Source organism: Haliaeetus leucocephalus, unplaced genomic scaffold, assembly GCF_000737465.1.
Source record: "Haliaeetus leucocephalus isolate CR32 unplaced genomic scaffold, Haliaeetus_leucocephalus-4.0 Scaffold450, whole genome shotgun sequence".
Lineage (NCBI taxonomy): Eukaryota > Metazoa > Chordata > Aves > Accipitriformes > Accipitridae > Haliaeetus > Haliaeetus leucocephalus.
Genome location: NW_010972886.1, coordinates 6617245 through 6636733, shown reverse-complemented (window position 1 = coordinate 6636733; position 19489 = coordinate 6617245). Strand labels below are relative to the sequence as shown.

At 38.6% G+C, this 19489-nt stretch overlaps 1 protein-coding gene across 1 annotated transcript in view; it reads left to right on the top strand.

The window, feature by feature from the left end:
- LAMA2 (laminin, alpha 2) overlaps nucleotides 1–19489 on the top strand; it is a 282120-nt gene that overhangs the window by 143141 nt on the left and 119490 nt on the right. Inside the window, exons 19-24 of the mRNA XM_010575039.1 lie at nucleotides 637–848; nucleotides 5448–5554; nucleotides 9734–9914; nucleotides 13316–13452; nucleotides 15515–15751; nucleotides 19164–19307. Of these exons, the coding sequence (XP_010573341.1) occupies nucleotides 637–848; nucleotides 5448–5554; nucleotides 9734–9914; nucleotides 13316–13452; nucleotides 15515–15751; nucleotides 19164–19307 (1018 nt within the window). The remainder of the gene's footprint in view (nucleotides 1–636; nucleotides 849–5447; nucleotides 5555–9733; nucleotides 9915–13315; nucleotides 13453–15514; nucleotides 15752–19163; nucleotides 19308–19489) is intronic.

The window sequence follows — 19489 nt, the reverse complement described above, 5'->3', positions numbered from 1 at the left end:
AGAAGGTGATATTTTTAAACATCTCTGTTAAAATATGAAAGGTATAGTACACACCAACATAGTTCCTGTGATAGTGAGCAATCTTTTTGTTACCTGCCTGTACACAGAGATTAGCAATCCATTAATTAAACAAATCTGACCATACAGTAGATCAGGGGAAGGCTAAATCAGGGGAGGATCTTGTTAAGTAAACAAATTTATGTCTGTATTACTTTCTAAACCTGTTTTTCTAAACTAAACAAGTTTTTAAGGTAAAGGGAAAAAATCCTCAAGCTTGCTGGTAAATAAGTACAGAACTTCTAGACATGATGTGCTGAAACACAAAGCCAATCTCACATGGATCTGAATTCCTCTAGTGTGCCAATAGACAGATTTCTTACTATGCTTTGTCTCGTCTTCGGTGCCAGTGACAAGATTTTTCTCCCACTGAAATCTAATTACTAGCAGAACTGGCAGGATTTCAGTGGATACTGTATCTACAGTGTTGTTAAAAAGGAGAAGGAGGGAGAGAGAAAGACTTAGGAAATTCTTGAAAGAAGATCAGATCATTTTTGGTGGTTAGTGAGGCAACAAAATTAAAAGTTTCTAGTAAGAGGTTTATTTAAGGGTCCTAACTGGTGATGTTTTTTACCTTAGGTGTGCAGAAGGCTATTTTGGACAACCTCTAATACCAGGGGGATCGTGCCAGCCATGCCAGTGTAATGACAACCTTGACTTCTCCATTCCTGGCAGCTGTGACAGCTTGTCTGGTGCTTGCCTGATATGTAAGCCAGGTACAACAGGCCAATATTGTGAGAGGTGTGCTGATGGATATTTTGGTGATGCTCTTGATGCAAGGAACTGTCAACGTAAGTCATGAACTTTTACTGCTCCTGGCAGTATTGTTCTAACCTATAACCATGTTCCTGAGAGGAAGACTGTGCCTTTGTATGTGTGAGCAGGAGAGTGATACGGTGTACTTCCACCTCTAATAATAGTAGTGTTTAATTGCATCTGCATCTGGAAAGGGAGGCTTCAAAGTAAATAGAAAGAAGAACCTATTAAAAAGCTTCCTGCTGTAGTTGAAGCAGTAATGAAGCAGACATGGAAAAAACCTGGGAGACCGGAGCATTGCATGGGTGCAAAAAGCTATACTAAATGTCAGGTCTACAGAAATAAATACAAATAAATGAAAACCATGGACTAAAACCACTATAAGCCATCCAGGGAAATCCCATTAACTACTGAGATTAGTGCTGAAAGGAGGGAGTGATATTTCAGTTACTGTAGGGTCCAACTCTGGCAGCACTCGTGACCTCCTTCCCACCTACATGACCTCAGTAAGAGTTGGGAGCTGCTGCCTCTTACAGGGCAAGATTCTCCTGCCTCCTGCAAAGCAGAGACTAAAATCTCCTGACAAATTTTCTAAGGTGCTCTGGAGGAAGATACCTGGCACTGCAGCAAGCTACCACTTCTTAGCTGAGTGGTGGCATGTTGTTTAAGTATTGGCCCCAGCTCATACTTCCCCGTAGTGATTGCAAAAAATTATTGAGAGCAGATGGAAGATTTGGTAGGAACAGGAGCTTTTGCTTCTGTAGGAGGCTGTGGCTCTCTGAGCCATTGCTGGCACAATTCAGAATGCAGCTATTAAGCAGAATAAATGCTTTTAACTTAAAAACATTCTTCACACCCTTCCACGCCATTTTGAAGAATGGAATAAAACAGATTATAAACTGTCCTGAAAGAACAGAGCAGTTTATTTCACTGTCACAAGGATTTAATCCTTTTTGATTCATTGGAATAAACTCGGAGCAACTCCATTGAGTACAAAGGTGTTTTATTAGGATAAAATTATGCAAGTAAAAGAGCTGGGCCATTGTCTTATTGCTCTGTGTGTGTGAACACAGGGACCACTTCTGCAGTATGTGTTGCAAGCACAGAAATCTGAGCCACTGGCATCCATTTCCAGGATTTGCTGTTAGTGGCTTGTAGTTTGACAGGGAGAATACTAAGCTGTGTTGGACCACCTGCATGGTGCTCCTGCATGGCAGCCAGCGAGATGCAGAACATCACCAGGTTTCTGAGCTAAGGCTAATATTAGCTAAGGCTAATAAACTCTGATATATGTAAAGTCACAGATAACCATGAAGACATATACTTGTGTAAATGCTTTCTGTACCTGTTTTATACAATGCTGGATAAAAGTTGGACAATCACATGTATTCTCTGCACGAGTTAACAGTTCATGATGAATGTTGTCATATAAGTTAGGGTGTTAAGTGGGTAACGTGATTTCAGAAGTAGTGTATTTCAAAAACCATAGCTTCCAGTAGCTTGTCACCATTTCTGAGGCATCGGTAGGACTGTTGCTTTGAACATTTCTACAGTAGTGGCAACTGCATGAGAAAGAGATGTAATATGAGGAGAGTTCAGAAAACATACAATTAAAAAAAAAAAGTATTAAAAATAAATACATATTTAATGTAGAATTACAAGCTTTGCTTTTTTTGTTAGTATCACTGACAAGGAGAGCCCCCTACCATATTCATAGACTTGTGCTCGCAGTTACCTTGTACTTGTCTACTCTCGGTCTTTCATGTGGGTTTTCTTTTTTGCATATGATTTTTTATTTCCTTTGCAGACTTCCATGAAGTTGCCCTGCAGCTACAATATCAGAGGGACTGTGCCTTTACTTTGTTGTTTTCAATTTCTTTCCTTATTAAAAAGCCAAATCCAAGAGTATTGCAAAGCATGAATTTTGCTTTCAAATTATTGTTTGAAATGTTTCTTGCTCTTTCTCAGTACAGTGCTGTTGTCATGTGCATTAACCATTTCAGTCGGCAGTACAACTTTATATCACTATAGCACCTCTGAATTTCTTGGTGTTTTTGTATAAAATCATAAATCTAACAACAATGAGCAAATGTCCTAGGTTGATTTGATTTGATTCTAGTAGGTTGGTTTTTGGTGTGAAGCAGCACGGTGTGCTGAAGCAAATACCTGAAGGTTGTGCTGATGGTAATAGAGCTAAGTGACATGAGATGAATTAAAGCAAATATTCAAGTGTGCCTATGTGCCAGTGCATAGGTACTACAGTTGGAGGAGAATAAGTGTGTAGGTTGATTATAAATACACACTCATAAATATTTATACAAATCTAGAGAGAATGTAGGGTCTTGACTGGTGTCATTTTGGGAGAAAGTAAGACAAATTTCTCTGACAGGCTGTCTTGTATTATAGCAACCATTTGGAGGTTTGGACAATAGCTAATTTTCCCAGTAGAGGTGAATGAATGGGAAGGCTTTAGATGAGAAAAATGCAATTTATCAGATTGAGTAACAGTTTATTAGATGAATAGCCCTGACGATATGTTTCTTCTGTATGTACATACTGCCAGAGCCAAGAAAAATAATCAAAGTCTTGAATTCCAAATTCTGCCTTACCACTGCATTGCACTCAGTCATCTGTGGCTGAGTTAAGAATACATGGTATGCTGTTTGTGGTAATATATAATATAAATAGGACAAACTCATCTGTTTATAAAATCAGTGTAAATTTTCTTTTTTATTCTTGTGGTGTCATATGCCTGATAACAAAACAATTCAAATAAGACTGACCGGTTTTTGCGGTACAAAAGGGTTGGTGAAATACTGTTAATTTGAGTTGAGAACTGTGGTTTGTTAAGTCTGAGCTTTTGCATCATCTTTCACTGCTGACCATTTTAATGAGAAAGATACTCAAAACATATATATGTGGTATTCATCACTGTGTACAGTTTGGAGTGTTGGTGGTTTTAAAACATTAATATTATGGTACAGAAGATGGCTGTATACAGGATGAAAGAGGTAAGTTATGGATTCAGTTAGTGTTGAAAAATGAAATTAAAAGGAAAAGACAAGTGATATTAATTACAGCAGAAGTGTTTTTAAATGTTTACATTTTTAAAATATATTGCAAAACAGAAAGAGATCAAAACCTCTGAAGGTGTTACCAGACTGATATAAGAGCCCAACATTTTTTTGTTACTGATTCCAGAATATGAGACTTCTTTGCAAACATTTGAGAAATAATGGCATGAACAGACTGGCAAGGCATAAAGTCAGTTTCATTTGAAAGAAGGAACTTTTGCAGAATACCTCAAGTGTTTTTGGTTTTCTCCCCACATCCTTCCAATTTGCAACTGAAAATTGTAAATTAGCAAGTCCAATAAAGTAATGAGGAAGCTCCTGTTGTAATAGTTTAAATATAGAAAAAATATAACTGCTCTGTCTCAAATAGCACCTTGTGACATGCAAGTATGTGACCAACATGTGTTCACTGTTGGGACTCTGAAGTGTTTCTTAAAATGAAGTTGTCAGGTTGAAAAAAAAACATCACATGTAATCAAGGCACTGCAGGAAGGCAAAACATGGATTGGAGCCCTGGTTTACAGAGTAGATTGATAATCAGTACAGAGAGGTGGATTCATTCCCCTCTGGGGAAAAAAAGGGATGTGCAGGAACCAGCTCCTGCTGATGGAATTGGTGACTGCACGGTTATAGTCCCTTTGACACCAATCACATCCCTCTTCTCTACTGTGAGTGCTAAAGGGATTTTTTTCCTCATCTCTGCATGCCAAAAAAACTGTGGTTGAAGAACATAAAGGGTGATAGAAAGCATGCCCAAAATTTCTCTTCTCCTAAAATATAAGAATTTAGAAGGCAGAAGCATTGTTACTTTCCTCAAGAAACAGCAGCTCCTTTTCATTGCCATTTTAAATCCTTAAAAGAACGTTATGATGAGTTAGGCTGGTCAGTTGGGTTATGTTTCCTCTGGGAACTGTGATGCTGTTGCTGAGACAGAGGTCCCAGAGAGTCACGGTAGCAGATAATCCTTGGTCTCTTTTTCAGCTGTACTCCAGGGTGCTGCCTGTGAGGAGGAGCTCTTGGGGGGCTGAGGAGGTTACTGTCCCTGTAGCGAGGCGCCTGGAGAGGTAGCCTTGTTCTGGGTCCTCAGCCTGCCCACATTTCCTGCCTTCTACATCAACATGGACTGGTCTTTAGGGCAGCAGGACCAGTACGTGGAGCAGTAACACTCCCACCTGCCATAGCTACATCCCATACACACCCTGTGTAAGCGTCTGTACCCCTTTTTTTTATCTCTCAGTGCCGCCCTGCCCACTCCCAGGTTTTGGGACATGTACTCAGTAATGTGACCTAAACATCCTGGTTTGATCTGAAAGGAGCATATAAAACAAGTTGTTTATGAACTTGAGGCAAAATTTCTCACTGCAATAATTTGGAGCAAAATTCCACATTAATGTGAGTAGGTTAATGTGTGTTGTCACCGTATGGGAGCAGGACACCTTCCTGCTTTACTCAGGCCTACCTTCCTGGATTTCTCAGGGTGGCAAAAGCTGCACTGTAAACATTTGGCTATTAAATTTAGCTTCAGGAAACACATTAACAGCTCCTTCTTCTTCTCTGCAGCCTGTCACTGTCACATCAATGGCTCTGTCTCAGAGATCTGTGACTCTCGGACAGGCCAGTGCAAATGTAAAGCCAACGTGATCGGGCGCCGGTGTGACGTCTGCAAGGTGAGTGACAAGAAACTGTGTTTCCTTTCAGCTTTCTTCCCTGTTTGCCATAACTAAGAATCGTTTGGGTTTGGATAGTCTTCCTTTTTTGTTCGTGTTTCACTTAAAGAATATATATGGGTTGTTCTTATGTACAGAAAGGTAAAATGGCTGGTTTTTAAATGTTTTTCCAGAACAAAACACAGAACATTGCATTTGCGTGCAATGAATATATTTTAAACCTTACTGTGCATATAAGTACATTTTTATATATGGCATATACACTTTATATTCTGAATGTTTGATATAAATAAATCAATTAAAAAATATTGCAGCTCTGGGGGATAATCCCTCTATGAAGAAAGTTGCAAAATGTCTGATAGCATCTGATTTTCAAAAAAAGCAGGATGCTAGTTTACTTCTCCTGTGAATGTTCTGCTTTTATGTTTTTTTCTTAGGGTTTCTTCTTACATTGTCCAAATAATGTATTCTTTTTTGGTGAAAGTGTCTTTTGCCTTGACATTGTTTTGCTGTCTCATAAACCACTGCAAAAACCAGTGTTTCATAAACTTTCAGAGAGTTGTCTGCAGGCTGCTAAGGAATATGTTATAGCTGGCTGCACGTTTCTCTATTTCAGCGTGAGGACTTGCGGGTTAGGCCTGTGTCCTCAGAACACCTCCATGTGTGTGTAACTTAAAGCACATAAATAATTCTGCAGAAATCAGAAGGATCATTTTCACCCTTTAAAACTGCATAATTTCTGAAGTGGTTTGCTCGCGCTCTAATTTCAACAGTTATTTAAAGAGTCCGTTCAAAGAAAAATCATTGGTATCAATGGAGTTTGCACAGATTGCATAACATACACAGCAAATATCTCAAGCTTGTTAATACGGTATTGGTGGTTGATTGGAATCTTTGTTTACTACTGTGTTTACTACTATCTTTATTCCTGTACTCTTTTATGTGGTGTAGTTTCATTATCTTTACTTTCTAACAGTGTTTACTTTTCATTCTTAAAGCCCAGCTACTTCTGGGCCCCAGAAAAGCTGTTTTGTATACCCTGTGGCTGCAGTGCTTTAGGATCCATGTCACTGCAATGTGATATGTCAGGAAGATGTATCTGCAAATCAGGATTCATGGGCAGACACTGTGAAATCAGCAGACAGGTGCCTAAATTGAAAGAAAATGCACGAAGCAGTCAGCAGATCCGAGTCCCCCCTCGGAGATGGAGCATCAGCAGCGGCAGTGGGTGCCCACGGGGTGCTTATCGGCCTGCTGCTCCGGTAATCAGAAACTGTGTGCATTGCATGGGCTGAAATCTCATATTCGCTTGTGTTTGGAGCTCCCACAGGCTTGGTTTTTTTAATTGTATTTTAAATACCTGTGCTACAATGTACGAAATTATCAAGAAACAGACAGGCTCAGAAGACAAGCAGCCTTTTAGGATACTTCCCTACTCCTAGTGCTTCTCATAGTGCAAATGAAAACATAGGCCAGAAGTCAAATACCAGAATAAGTCCAAAAGCAGCACCATCAACAGCGGTATGCACAAAATGTATGGGTGGTGTACATATATCATTGGAATCAGTGGGATTGTCATGGCCTTCAGCAGGATAAGACTTCCTCTTCTAACAATTCAAGAACCAAAAGCTTAAGGAGTTTGTGGGAAGGATCAACCCCACAGGCAAAGCGTTAAGATCTAATCTTAAAATATCAAACATAACTGGTGTTAAGAGTTCTCATTAGTGAATATGGCCAGTTATCTGAGCCATTTTTAACCGGGTGAAGTGCCCATTATTTGAATGTAATGCCCAGAATGACAGAAGTGTTTGTTGTTTATCACATACCAACAAAGCAACTTATTTCCTAAAATGAAGTAAGTATGATGCAACTGCTTCTAATAGAGCAGTGTTTTAGGGATGTTGTTTTTTTCCCTGCAACTCAAGACCTCCACACTTATCACACCCTGTTTGAAAAATACCTGGCAGTGTTTTTCCTCCTCAGCTAGCTGCCAGGACTCATGCCATATTTGCTCCTGTGGATTCCCTTGGAGAACATGAGCTTTTACCCATTTAACGTGTATTACATCACTGCGTTGCCCACACAAACACTTGACATACATACACTGATACAGGGACACAATAACATATTCAGAAAATTCATCCTATTTCCTCATTGTCATCCACGATCTTACCTCTTATTCAGTAAATATGGTTCTTAGAATTTCTACGTGTAAACAAGCTTTGCTGAGGGCTTAACTTGGGGGTTCATCTTGGGGGTTTGCATGACTGATCAAAATGTCTTTGTGCAGAGCTCTTCACAAAATACAACCCAGCATGCTAGTGATCTTTTCTTCCTTCATGCAGTGTGGAGTGCTAGCATATCAGACTTTTTCTGGCTTTCACCCTTATAAACAGAATTTATTAGATCCTATCAAACTTTCTACTGAGAACTGAGATGCATGCTGCGCAATGGTTACTTCACTGCATTAATCTGAATGTCTGTCCTGAGATTTTTCCATATGCACATTTCTGTGTGTTTCTTCCTGTGGAAAAGAAACCTTTAGAGATAGCTGGTATATTTAATTGAACCTTGGAGTTTAGTTATATGAGTTTGAGTATTTCTTTCTTTCTGATATACCATGTTTTGTCATACAGAAGTATGTAATTGGCAAAACATTTCAATATAGAACTTGTAAATGAAAATCAGGGTAATTCTTTATTATATGTATAATCAAGCTTTTGCTTAGGTACATATGATTCTTCAGGCCAAATTCTGACTGTCGATGTAGTCCTGTATTCTGACACCTATCAGCAGATTCTCTGTGGAAATGTGGAACTTCAATATTAACCTCAGAGATCAGATTTCAGGACTTTTACATGGAAACCTGTTGAAGTCTCTGGGAATTCACCTACACAGGACGTTAGAGGTTCCACTGTGGAACAAATCCATGTAAAATGTAAGTCAGTGCAGCTCCACTGACTTGAAAAATCTGTACTGATGTATACTAGGTAAAAATCTAACACCACATGCTTGGGTCACACAGTAGTACATTGTAAAAGTAAATACTTTCCCCTTTGTTCCATTTATATTCATTAGCAGTGATCTTTTTAATATCTCATTTTTAACATTTTGCTTTCCTAGTGAAGTCTTTGATAGATTTTTACTATTAAATGTTGTAATATCAATTTCAAGTGAAGTTAGTAGTATGTTTTGGATTTCAATATTCTCTGAAAATCATCATACGTGATAAAAGGTAGAAGAGGACTCCCATTTTAAATCACTCTAGCTCGAGATTGAGTTCAGAATTTGATTATCAAGTATAGTTTGCTCCTAGTTTGCTCCTCTGTTAGCTGGTGCAGTGAAACCCATGCAGAACTCCCTATTACAGTATACAAATGAGCATGTCTTCCCCTCTTTACAAATATACTTTTTGCTCTCCACTAGTGGAGTTAAGGAGGAAATTTATTACTATGGTTGATAACATCTATTCTGGTTCTGTAGGAACTTTACAGTACTCAGTGCAAAAAAGAAAGTGAAAACAAGAGAAACAGAGGCTTATTGATTACTTCTATCTTAGTCTTAGACCTAACCCAAAGAGAGAGTTTTTATCTTAAAAATAGGTAATTCCCATTATTTGCTTGTAATGTACACAAATACATTATATCTATGTTCTTCTAAAGTTATTCTTAAATATCATTCAAAAGAAATGCCCTTGAGTTACAGAACACTGTATACAGACATTGCCTCTGGTCAGAGGAGGTGAAATCTAGTTGTTCAGAGACTTTCTGGTTGAATCGAACTCCATTCGTATCTAAGAATTTGAATTCACTCTCTTAGCATCAAAGTCTGCCTGACATAATCTTACATCCCAGACATGGGATATGTATATGGCGCTGACATACATTCAATTTCTTGTGGGAATTGTGCTTATGGAAACAACCTCATAGGAAATGTGTTACATTGGAGAACATTAATTATAACATCAGGTAACATTCTGAAATCTTTACTCCTTTTTGGCTGTGTAGGGTAATTCTTGCCCTTGCCCCAGTGTTTTACCACTACAGTTCAAAGTGTTAAGAGTAGTATTTCAGTGATGAAGAGTTAAGAACCACCCTGATCTCCCTACACTTTCAGCTTTTCCTCTTTTCTCCTGGTAATCATTCCATGTACTAACTGCTCTTCCTCTCTCTGTGGCAGCCTGAAACATTTGGCTTACAGTCTTCAAGAGGGTGTGTTCCCTGCAACTGCAACTCTTTTGGTTCCAAGTCCTTCGACTGCAATGGAGATGGACAGTGTTATTGCCAGCCTGGAGTGACAGGAAAGAAGTGTGACCGCTGTGCTCATGGATTTTACAACTTTGAAGAAGGAGGCTGTACACGTATGTGAATTCTTAGCAGCCAATTGCAGATTTATTTATTTGTTTGTTTATTTATTTATTACTAAGATTCTAGTTTGGCTGGTTTTGGATTGCCTAACAAATTTTCCTGACAGGTAGCTGTTTTCATAGACAGCCCTGTAAATCAGTCAATTGGCAAGGCTGGTGATTGGCAAGAACAAAAGACCCAAGCAATTCCTGCTATTTTAAGGTCAGTTTATGGCTAATCTCCCAAGTTTAGAAGGAATGGGAATGTCCTTTTCTCCAAGTACTTTCTGCCAAAAAAGTTTCTATGAAGTTCCTATAATTTGGTTATGGTAAGAGTATCATAGAAGGCTGATTAAGGTCCTTGCCAAAGCACATCAGCTTGAAGGGATGTGAATGGAGAAAAAAAAAAAAAAAATCCATTTGCTTCTAGTTTTATCCCAAACCTTTTCACTGTCCTTACATGGTTGGTCCTTTTTTATTAAATTTCTATACAGTAATTTTTAGGGTCTTGCTTGTATACTTTTTGTGTACAACAAGGTCTTCAGATAAAATTCTCGACTATGTCCCTTGTGTAAACACATGAAGAGTATGCTTTTCCAGATGCTGAAACTCTAGCATCAGACATAAATATATCCAGCCACTTCTTTACATTTATATTTGTCCTTTTGGACATTAGGTCAGACACTGAAATGAATGTTTCCTGTCTTTAAAGCAGTACAGACTGCTACATGGAAGAGAAACTAACCGATAGGTCTCTTCACAAGGAAATATCCATCTTTGCTAATAGAACTGTATTTTTAAAGTCTCATAGACTCATTTAGATGTGATCACACGAGACATAGTTGTCTAGTGTGGCTGGCTGCTGGGACACCAGAACGGCAATGGCTCTGCAGCATTCTTTACTGATGGCAGAGTGCTATAAAGCCAAGGGTATTGCTGCTATTATTCTTCAGGCATAAACTGTATTCTTTCCAGAAGCAGAAATCACCATGCCCAGTATCCTATACTTCCTCCTTTTCATCCGGAATGGCAGCAGAATCAGCAAACCTAGCTCTCTGCCTTTTTTTGCTCCCTTTTTTAATGGAAGGAGCATCAAGGCCTCAAGACCCACATCTGTGCAGCAAAATTCAATTTCACCTGTAGTGTTGATAAACCTTGAGCCAAGCTGGATTATAGATATATTTGAAAACATTACTCTATGCTATTGTCTCCCATGGGAAGGAAGGGCTCAGAAAACGTTTACTGCCTTGAAAAGTGCAAACACGTTGGTACTTTGGAAAAGGGAAAGATTGGTTCACAGGCTCACTGATGAGAGAGCTTGAAATAAACCATAGTCCTAAAGCCCTTAACACGTATATGGAGGGGAAAAAAACACTGTAGTTTATCTTCATGATTAGTCTCTTATTCTAACATTTCACAGTTTAAAAGCACATCATTATTGTGAAATACTACAAAATGTTGTTAATTTCATACAGTTGGGGAAGGAAAATAAGAGGGTTAACTGCTGTCTTGGCAAACTCAAAATGACAGTTTAAGGAACAGTGTTGAAATGGGAAAGTAGTGCAAATCTAAACAATATTTTAAATAGAAATTCATCTGCCTGTGGTCATCAAATATTTTATATAACTGCAACAGCTAAAGATGTTCAGAAAATTCAGATTTTTAGAAGTTCCAAAGTTAATACAACAGATGGCGAGGAATGCTGTTTTCAAAATGCTGGGTTTTCCCCCTTTACTTTTAGTACGCTTTTCATGTATTCCTTCAAATGACAAAAAAGGGGAATTGAATTATGAATCACAGAGAAAATGAGAAATTTAATAAAAGTGTATTAAATTGTGCTACGAAGAAAGTGCACAAAAATGAATTCCATAGTGACAGTTAAGTATCAAATAAAATATTGGATCTCTTTTATCTAGCATTTATCCAAAAGGAATATAATTTGATATTTTTTTCTTGTGCAATAAAAACCATAAAGCCTAAAAAAAAAAAGCCCTAAAGCACTATCAGTTAGCGTTGACATTCTAGCAGCAAAGATAGAAAAGAGATTTCTATTTCACTACTGCTTGCAACAAATGTGTTATATTTTTTCGATACTCTTTTTTATGATGGTAAAAGTAAAAATGCAAAAAATATTGGTGTATCACTTTCTTCCTTTCCATGCCTTTGAACCAATTTTGTGTAAGAACTGGAAGCCCACAGAAGAGCCATCACATCCGAAAGCCTCAGTCTCCCAATGAGAGATGTATTCTGAAACATCTTCAAGCCACAGTGTGTCAAAAGATTTTGTCACATGCAAAAAGTCTTGTTCCTGGCATGGTGGAGGCAAAACTTACTATCTTCTTTGCATCAGTAACCTTATTTTGAAAGCATTGACAGGGAAAAATAAAGGTCACTTCTTATTTGAACTATATATATATATATAAAAGAGTTCTATCCTTTCACATCTCTTATTTTCTAGTTGTACTCTGCATTGAAGTATTTCCTACAGTAATGAACATAAATACAGCCCTCGGTAATGAACATTATGTTACACTGCCCTATAAACACTCCAAGGAACAGATTATCACTCAGAGGGTCGTAGTTTGCTTAGGATGCTTTTGCTCTGACCTCAGGGGTGATGTTGACGGTGGGTATGAAAATAACTATGCACCAGTTCTGCTTCTCCAAGCAATTAGGTGTCTTGTGCCCCATAACTACTTACCACTTACATACCTTGAATCTGCATTTGCCACCAATGAGTTGTTCACTTAATAATTCTTTAAGGATAAAGACCACTTTTAGAACCACTTCCAAAACCAAAGTATTTTTAGTTGAATAAAGTCTGCAAAGAATCCCGGTTTCCTGTGAAGAGGCACATTATTGATGTCCTCCCAAGGCAGAATACACGTAATCTGGAAAAAAAAAGGAGTAGAATGGGAAAAAGAAACTGAAACACCCTTTTTTGTGCTTTAAGAAAAGTCTGTTTACAGCAGCAGAAATTCAAGGATGTTGGCTCAGATTGGTAGAAGAGGTTAAATGCACTGCAGGTTCCCTGCATAGAGGGCTCAGAGGCAGTCAGGTGGCTTCTTGCAGGAGACAGCATGGGCCCAGAAATTGTACAGCGATACTCCCACACCTATGTCACGTGAGTGCACCATCTCAGAAATCTCTGCGCTTCTGCAGTCGGTGCCTTTATTTTTCCCATTCTGTCCTCATTGCAGTTACTTCAACCTCAGTTAACCTGTGTTGCATTCGCTTTGGTTTCTCTGTGTTTACCCTACCTTTCCTGCTCTACTGTGTCCGCAGATAACTGAGAGTTCACTGTGCGGTAAAGGTTTTGGTGGAATGATCTTAAAACCCTGTTAGGGTCTGCTCTCCAAGTGTCACATATAGGGGTAACTTTTCCTCTGCTTTATTTTTTTCTGTCTCCCATGAAGCCTGTGAGTGTTCACATTTTGGTGATAACTGCGATCCCATCAGTGGCCACTGTATCTGCCCTCCCAATACTGTTGGAGAGATGTGTGACAAATGTGCACCCAACTACTGGGGCCATGACATTGTCAGTGGCTGCAAGGTGAGTGGATCTCTGTTTTCTCTCTGTGTGTTGCCTCTTTCCCATGGGGTAAATACAGGAATTTGTAGCTGGAACACAATTTTAGGTTTGTAAATCATGGTTTGTCTCTGCATTGTGAGTTTTGGTGTCACTGTGGTCTAAGTGTTGGCAATCTGTTACTGAGCACTACAGACCCTCTGTCTCAGGTATGCAGCCTGTAACACCAAACACCCTGTTTATATGGCTGTCATGCTGAGGCAGTGTCCCACTTGAGCCTGGTTTCTTTTATTATAGCTGTGTTTAACATGATTGAGATTACCACAGTATTGTACAATCTATATAGATGTATAGTTACAGGTAATTGACAGTGCCTTTGCAGAACAAATTTACTTTGGCCTTAATTGTGATACCACTGAACATGGTCATACACCATTAATACTCTTTCTTAAAAGGGTGTTTGTCATGTGGCTCACGCTGCAAACTAATTATCGAGAATGATTTCTTTTTTGTATGTATGGAAAACTCCTCTTGTGAAACCTCTGCTGTGCTGCTGTGATATAGACTCTTGGCTTCTGAAACCAGCCTAATGAGGTTGAAGACCTCTGTTTGAGCTCTGGAGTATATTCTCTGATTGTCTTTTATGTCAATGCATTAGTATGACAGTTCCATGGCTCCATCTAAATTAATAATGATCTATCAGCCCACATCTCTTTCAGTATGTTGCAGCTAATTTCTGCAAAGTGAGATGTGAATCTCCGGCTCACACTCTTTGTAGTAGATTTTCAGGGCTGTCGTAACTCAGGGGGATAGAGAGCATTGCATAAAACTGCTTGCTCACAAAACAAACATAACATCTGATTGTAATTTAGGTTTTGATATTGCAGTCCAAGCTATTTCTGTGTATGGTGAACAATTTGCTTTCTAAGCTTTATTTCAAATGTATCTTGTAGAATAAGGTTCTTTCTGTCAGAAGGTTTTATTTCTTAGGTTAGGTAGTAGTCTAGCAGTCTAACGTTTAACCAGTAGTTAAATAGTTTCTCTGGCATTCAGTCAAGACTGAATTTGAATGTTTCCTGCATATAATCGCCTTCTATATAAATGGTCTTTTCAGATCAGAAGAAAGGTGCTGTAAGTATTGATGTAACCAACAGTTTTGCTTAGAAACTGAATCCACATTTTCCTCCTCCCTTTTTCAGCTTTGTGTCCTTAATTTTAGCAAGTCTATCCATGTCAGTTACTGTGGTAACCTGAACTACTGGCACCGAGTTTGCTTCTGCAAGCTGAACTTCTCCATATGAGATTCTGGTCACACCAGTGATCACAGCAAATGTCCTGTGCTAACTTTTGCAGTACAGTCACAGTAATAGCACTGAGCGATTCTTCTGTTCTTTGGAAGCCTGCAGCTTTCCCTGCTACTTACTTCTGTATTCAATATCTGGACCCCCTGGCAAATCATCTATTTCTATCCTTACCTGCCTGTGCAAGTCTCATTCTATGAGCAAGTTTACTTCCCAGTACACCACATGACTAAATCTCTATCCCTTACCATGTAAATTACTGTCATCTAAGAGTCCTGTTTGTACAAAGAAGATAGTTACCTGTCTGATGAATGAGTAATAAACATTGAACTAGATTCCACTGGGACCACTGCCCCTGAGCAATTCCAGTTTTAGCAAAGTGGTCTGAACACGCCCTGCAGAGGATTTACACAGAAAGTACTTTTTAGAGGGCACTTAGAGTTTTCAAGTTAATTTTGTCCACAAAGTATCCCAGTGTCCTTGACCTTTTAGATTTATTTGATTTCACTGCCTAACTTATCAGTGATAAGTAATATCTGTTCAAAAAGAAAACATTGTTGTAAATGTATTTAGTGTAATTGCTTGATGCTTGTTGAATAAAGATAAATGCCTAGCCTTATAATTCAGGTATCTTACCTTCAGACCTTGGAAATTCACTGCTGCACTTTATTTATAGATACTTGAAAGAGGTGTGTTGCTTTTTTGTTGGGAGTTTGTTTGTTTTGGGTTTGGTTTTTTTTTCAGAAACACAATTGCAATTTTCTCCTTGTTTCTCTCCTTTTTAGCCCTGTGACTGCAGCCTCGTTGGAGCCCTAAGTTCTCAGTGTGACTTAAATACAGGCTGTTGCTTCTGCCGCCCTGAATTCTCTGGGGATAAATGTGCCGAGTGCAGGTTGGGTTACTGGAATTATCCACAGTGTGTTGCTTGTCAGTGCTTCCTGGCAGGGACTGATCCACAGAGCTGTGATACAGAGTTGGCGAAGTGCTCATGCATTGATCATACTGGCCAATGCAGCTGCAAGGTAGGACAGTGAAGGTTGTAAGCTGATTTTATAGCTTCTGAGAAGTTTATTCCAAAATTCATTGATATTTGTACTTGCCTGTTCCAACAATACATGCAGACAAATCTCGTTGGTTTTCATGGTGCACTTGCTAACTGCTGTGGGAGGAGCCTAACATAAAGAAAGACTTAAGTGTTTATCAGTTGCTTTTTCACACACTAACAGTTGCCAGGATAGCATCCTCTTAGGCTCTCTTCTCACTTTGTATTTCTTCCTGGTTTTACGCAGCTGTTGAAATTTTAACCCCATTCAAAACAATTCTTGTTCAGATACTCGGCAAATTAAAAGCAAACACATCAGTAATAACAGTATGCCACAGTGCTAGTTCTTTATAATACATTGACTTAGAGGGATTCAATACTGATTACTTTATGAGTAGAATTCACTGCAGTAGTATCTGTTCTTCTAAGTAGAATGCATCCAATTCAGGATCACTAAAGCAAAGGCTTTTGGCATCATCACTCACAGCATTCTTATTTGGAATTGTTCTTGGAAGAACAGCACACTTACATGGTTTGAAAATCGGTGGTTTGACATGCAGTTGGTAGCTAGCAAGCAGAGTACCCCAGAGCCAATACTTCATCAGTGACACAGATGACAGAATTCACCATCAGCAGATTTGAGAATATTGCTGATTTGGAGGAGGTAGAGGTTGACGTGCTGAACAGTAGAACTACAGTCTAGAGGATCCTTGAAAAACTTGATGATTGGGAAAATAGAAAGGTCATGAACTGGAGTGGAGTAACCTCACGAATCAGCACAGTTTGGGAGGAAAAAGGTTGAGTGGTAATCCTGCTGAAAAGCACATACGGGCTCTGGGTAATGGCAAACTGAATATAAGCCAACCACATACTCTCATTGTAAGTAAGTCAAACTGCCTACTGAGCTGGATGTGTTGATTGTACTGGCCAATGTAGCTGCAAAGTAGGACATCACGAAGAGCATGACCAGCAGAGGAAAATCTTTATCCCCCTCTACTCAGTGCTGGTAAGACTGCACTTGGAAGTGGTGTCCAGTTTTAGGACCTGATTCAAGAGTGTTGTTGAGAAACTGGAGAAGATCCGGAGAAAGGCTACAAAGAGACTTAGAGCAGATGATCTGTAAGGATATACTGAGAGAGTTGGACTCTTCTAGTCTGCAAAAAACAGAGGCTAAGAGAAAATGCAGTTGCAGCCTATAGCCACTTCGAAGAGTAGTTGATGGAGTCGAGTCCTTTCTGATAGTAGCAAAAGATGTGACAAAGGACAACAGCTGTAAATGGCAGCTTGGAATTTGGGGTTGGACATTAGGTAAATAAAACACTAGGAGGATTATGCAGCACTGGAACAGATTATCCAGAAAGGTTGTGAAATCCCTATTCTTGGAGGTTTTCAAGAATTGGCTAGAAAGAGGCGTTGGGTAACCTGATCTAGTATTGGTGATAGTCGTGCTTCAAGGAAGAGGTTTTTAGAAGTGACCTCTAGAGATTCCTTCTGTGATTTTTGATTCATTCTTCTTCTTTAGAGACTGTATTGACAGAAAGAGCTAGTAAATGAAAGGATGAATTTAAATGATTGAATTGCCAGATAATTCTTTTGATAAATGGGCACCAGTAATTTCATTCTGCCTTTAAAGAATAGACTCAATGGAGGAACTGTAAAACAAATTAGATTGGAAGGGACCTATGGAGGTCAATCTACTCCAGTGCCTTGTTTGAAAGACATTGCTGAGGCAGTACTTCCAAGGATAAGGATTTCACAACCTCTTTATGCAAACTGCTTGACCATGCTCCCATTTTTCTGGTGTATTTGAACAGAAAACATCATGTTCTATTTCACAAATACTGATTCATTTGATGGTGAGACCGTAAGAAAACTGGAGCGAGTTGATCGCATGGACCATCTGAGTAAAACTCAGCATTATTTGTCCTATGTCATACTCTGAAATGGAAAAATAGAAGTATCTCAATTCTTTCAGCCTCTCCTGATACATGATGTGCTCAAACCCCTGTAACCATCTTGGTGCCCCTTTTCTGGATTAGGTCCAGTATGTCAGTGTCTTTCTTGTAGCTCTTGTAAGCACTAAGCAGAAAGAATGGGGGTTTATGGTGTTTTTAAATAGAAATGTTTCTTTGTTGATTCTTTAAGGCTGATATAGTTACTTCTGTGTTTCTGTGAGTGCAAATTAACAGTATATATTTAGCTGATGATTAATGATAAGAAACTGCAACTGACATGAAACGAAATGCAAAGCAAGTAAAAGTCACAATTTATGACAGAAAATGAACAAATACTACTGAATTAAGTCAGCAGATTTTTTTTTTTTTTCCAGAATTTAAATCTACGGTTGAATTTAAACCTAGGGTTGGTTAACCTTTCGTGTAACTTTTTTGAAAGAGTTATATATTTAAGAAGCTAGATTTTTATAAAATGGTAATTGTTCCCATTTAAACCTGCTGGTATAGCTGCAGAAATGAGCTTTCAAAGGCTCAGGAGCCCCTTTGTCAGCCCTGACAAAAAGCAGCAAAATCTAAGCTAAATACAGTGTAAGAGTTACATGTGGAAATGAGGGTTAAAAATGGCAAATCCTCAGGGATAATGTTGGTTTCCTGTGTAAGCTTTGGAAAGTTGAATTTGTTTTTTAGATTGGCTTCTTCACATTATTCTCAAGAGGAAAAAAAAAGGGGGGACAACCAGTGCTTTCATATTGTTGTTTTTTTTTAAAAAAATACCTTTGTCTTAGTATGAAAATGGTTTTAAAAGGCTATGCATAAATTATTGTGTATCTGGCCCTATCTGGTATAGCTTTTTATTTGGACTAATTGAAAAATGAAAATAAAAGCATTGACATTACAACAGTGAAACATTTCAGCTTTGTTAATACTGTTCAATGATGTGGAAAACAATCACAAAGAGGGGAAAGCTTTTCTCTACAATATTTCCATTAAAATATGTTTCTCAGCAAGAACATGTACTGTACTTTAAACATTCTAACTTGTCAAAGCTAATTCCTATTAAACAAAAGGCTTGATTAACCCTGGCAATTTCAGAAGGACATATTTTTTCTTATCTTATCAATCAGTTATTGAGCATGTCATGCCCAAAGTGCCGTTTGATTTTTCTGTGCTTACAACTGTCAGTCTGAAGCCAGCATCCATTGCTCAGAGCTACTCAGTGGATACAAATGCAAATGCCTCCATTACACTAATTGTATATGTTTGCATACATATGTGATAAGAAGCTCGAAAGTTCCTTGAATATTTCCTTACACTTATTATTATTTCTTTCTGTACCCTGTTATTATAATTACTGTATGATTTTCCTTTTCTTATTACTACCTCAAAATAAAGCTTGACTTCTTTTTTTTTTTTTTTTTAATGTTCTCTCTCTTCCAGGTTAATGTGGAAGGTGTCCACTGTGACAGGTGCAAATCTGGTACATTTGGTCTCTCTGCCAGAAACCTACTTGGCTGCAGCAGTTGCTATTGCTTTGGCCTGACTACACAGTGCAGTGAGGCAAGGGGGCTGATTCGCATGTGGGTAAGTAGGAAACTGCTGAGCCATGTAATGCGATAATGTTGTTTCCTGCTGGCATCTTTTAGTCAGGTACTGAGAGGTAGCTAGAAAATGGCCAAACATTTAAGCAATCATTTTCCTCTCTATACTTCAAGAAGCGGAGAGAGCGGTATGTTCCATTAGACAATCAGAGTCAAGGCATTAAA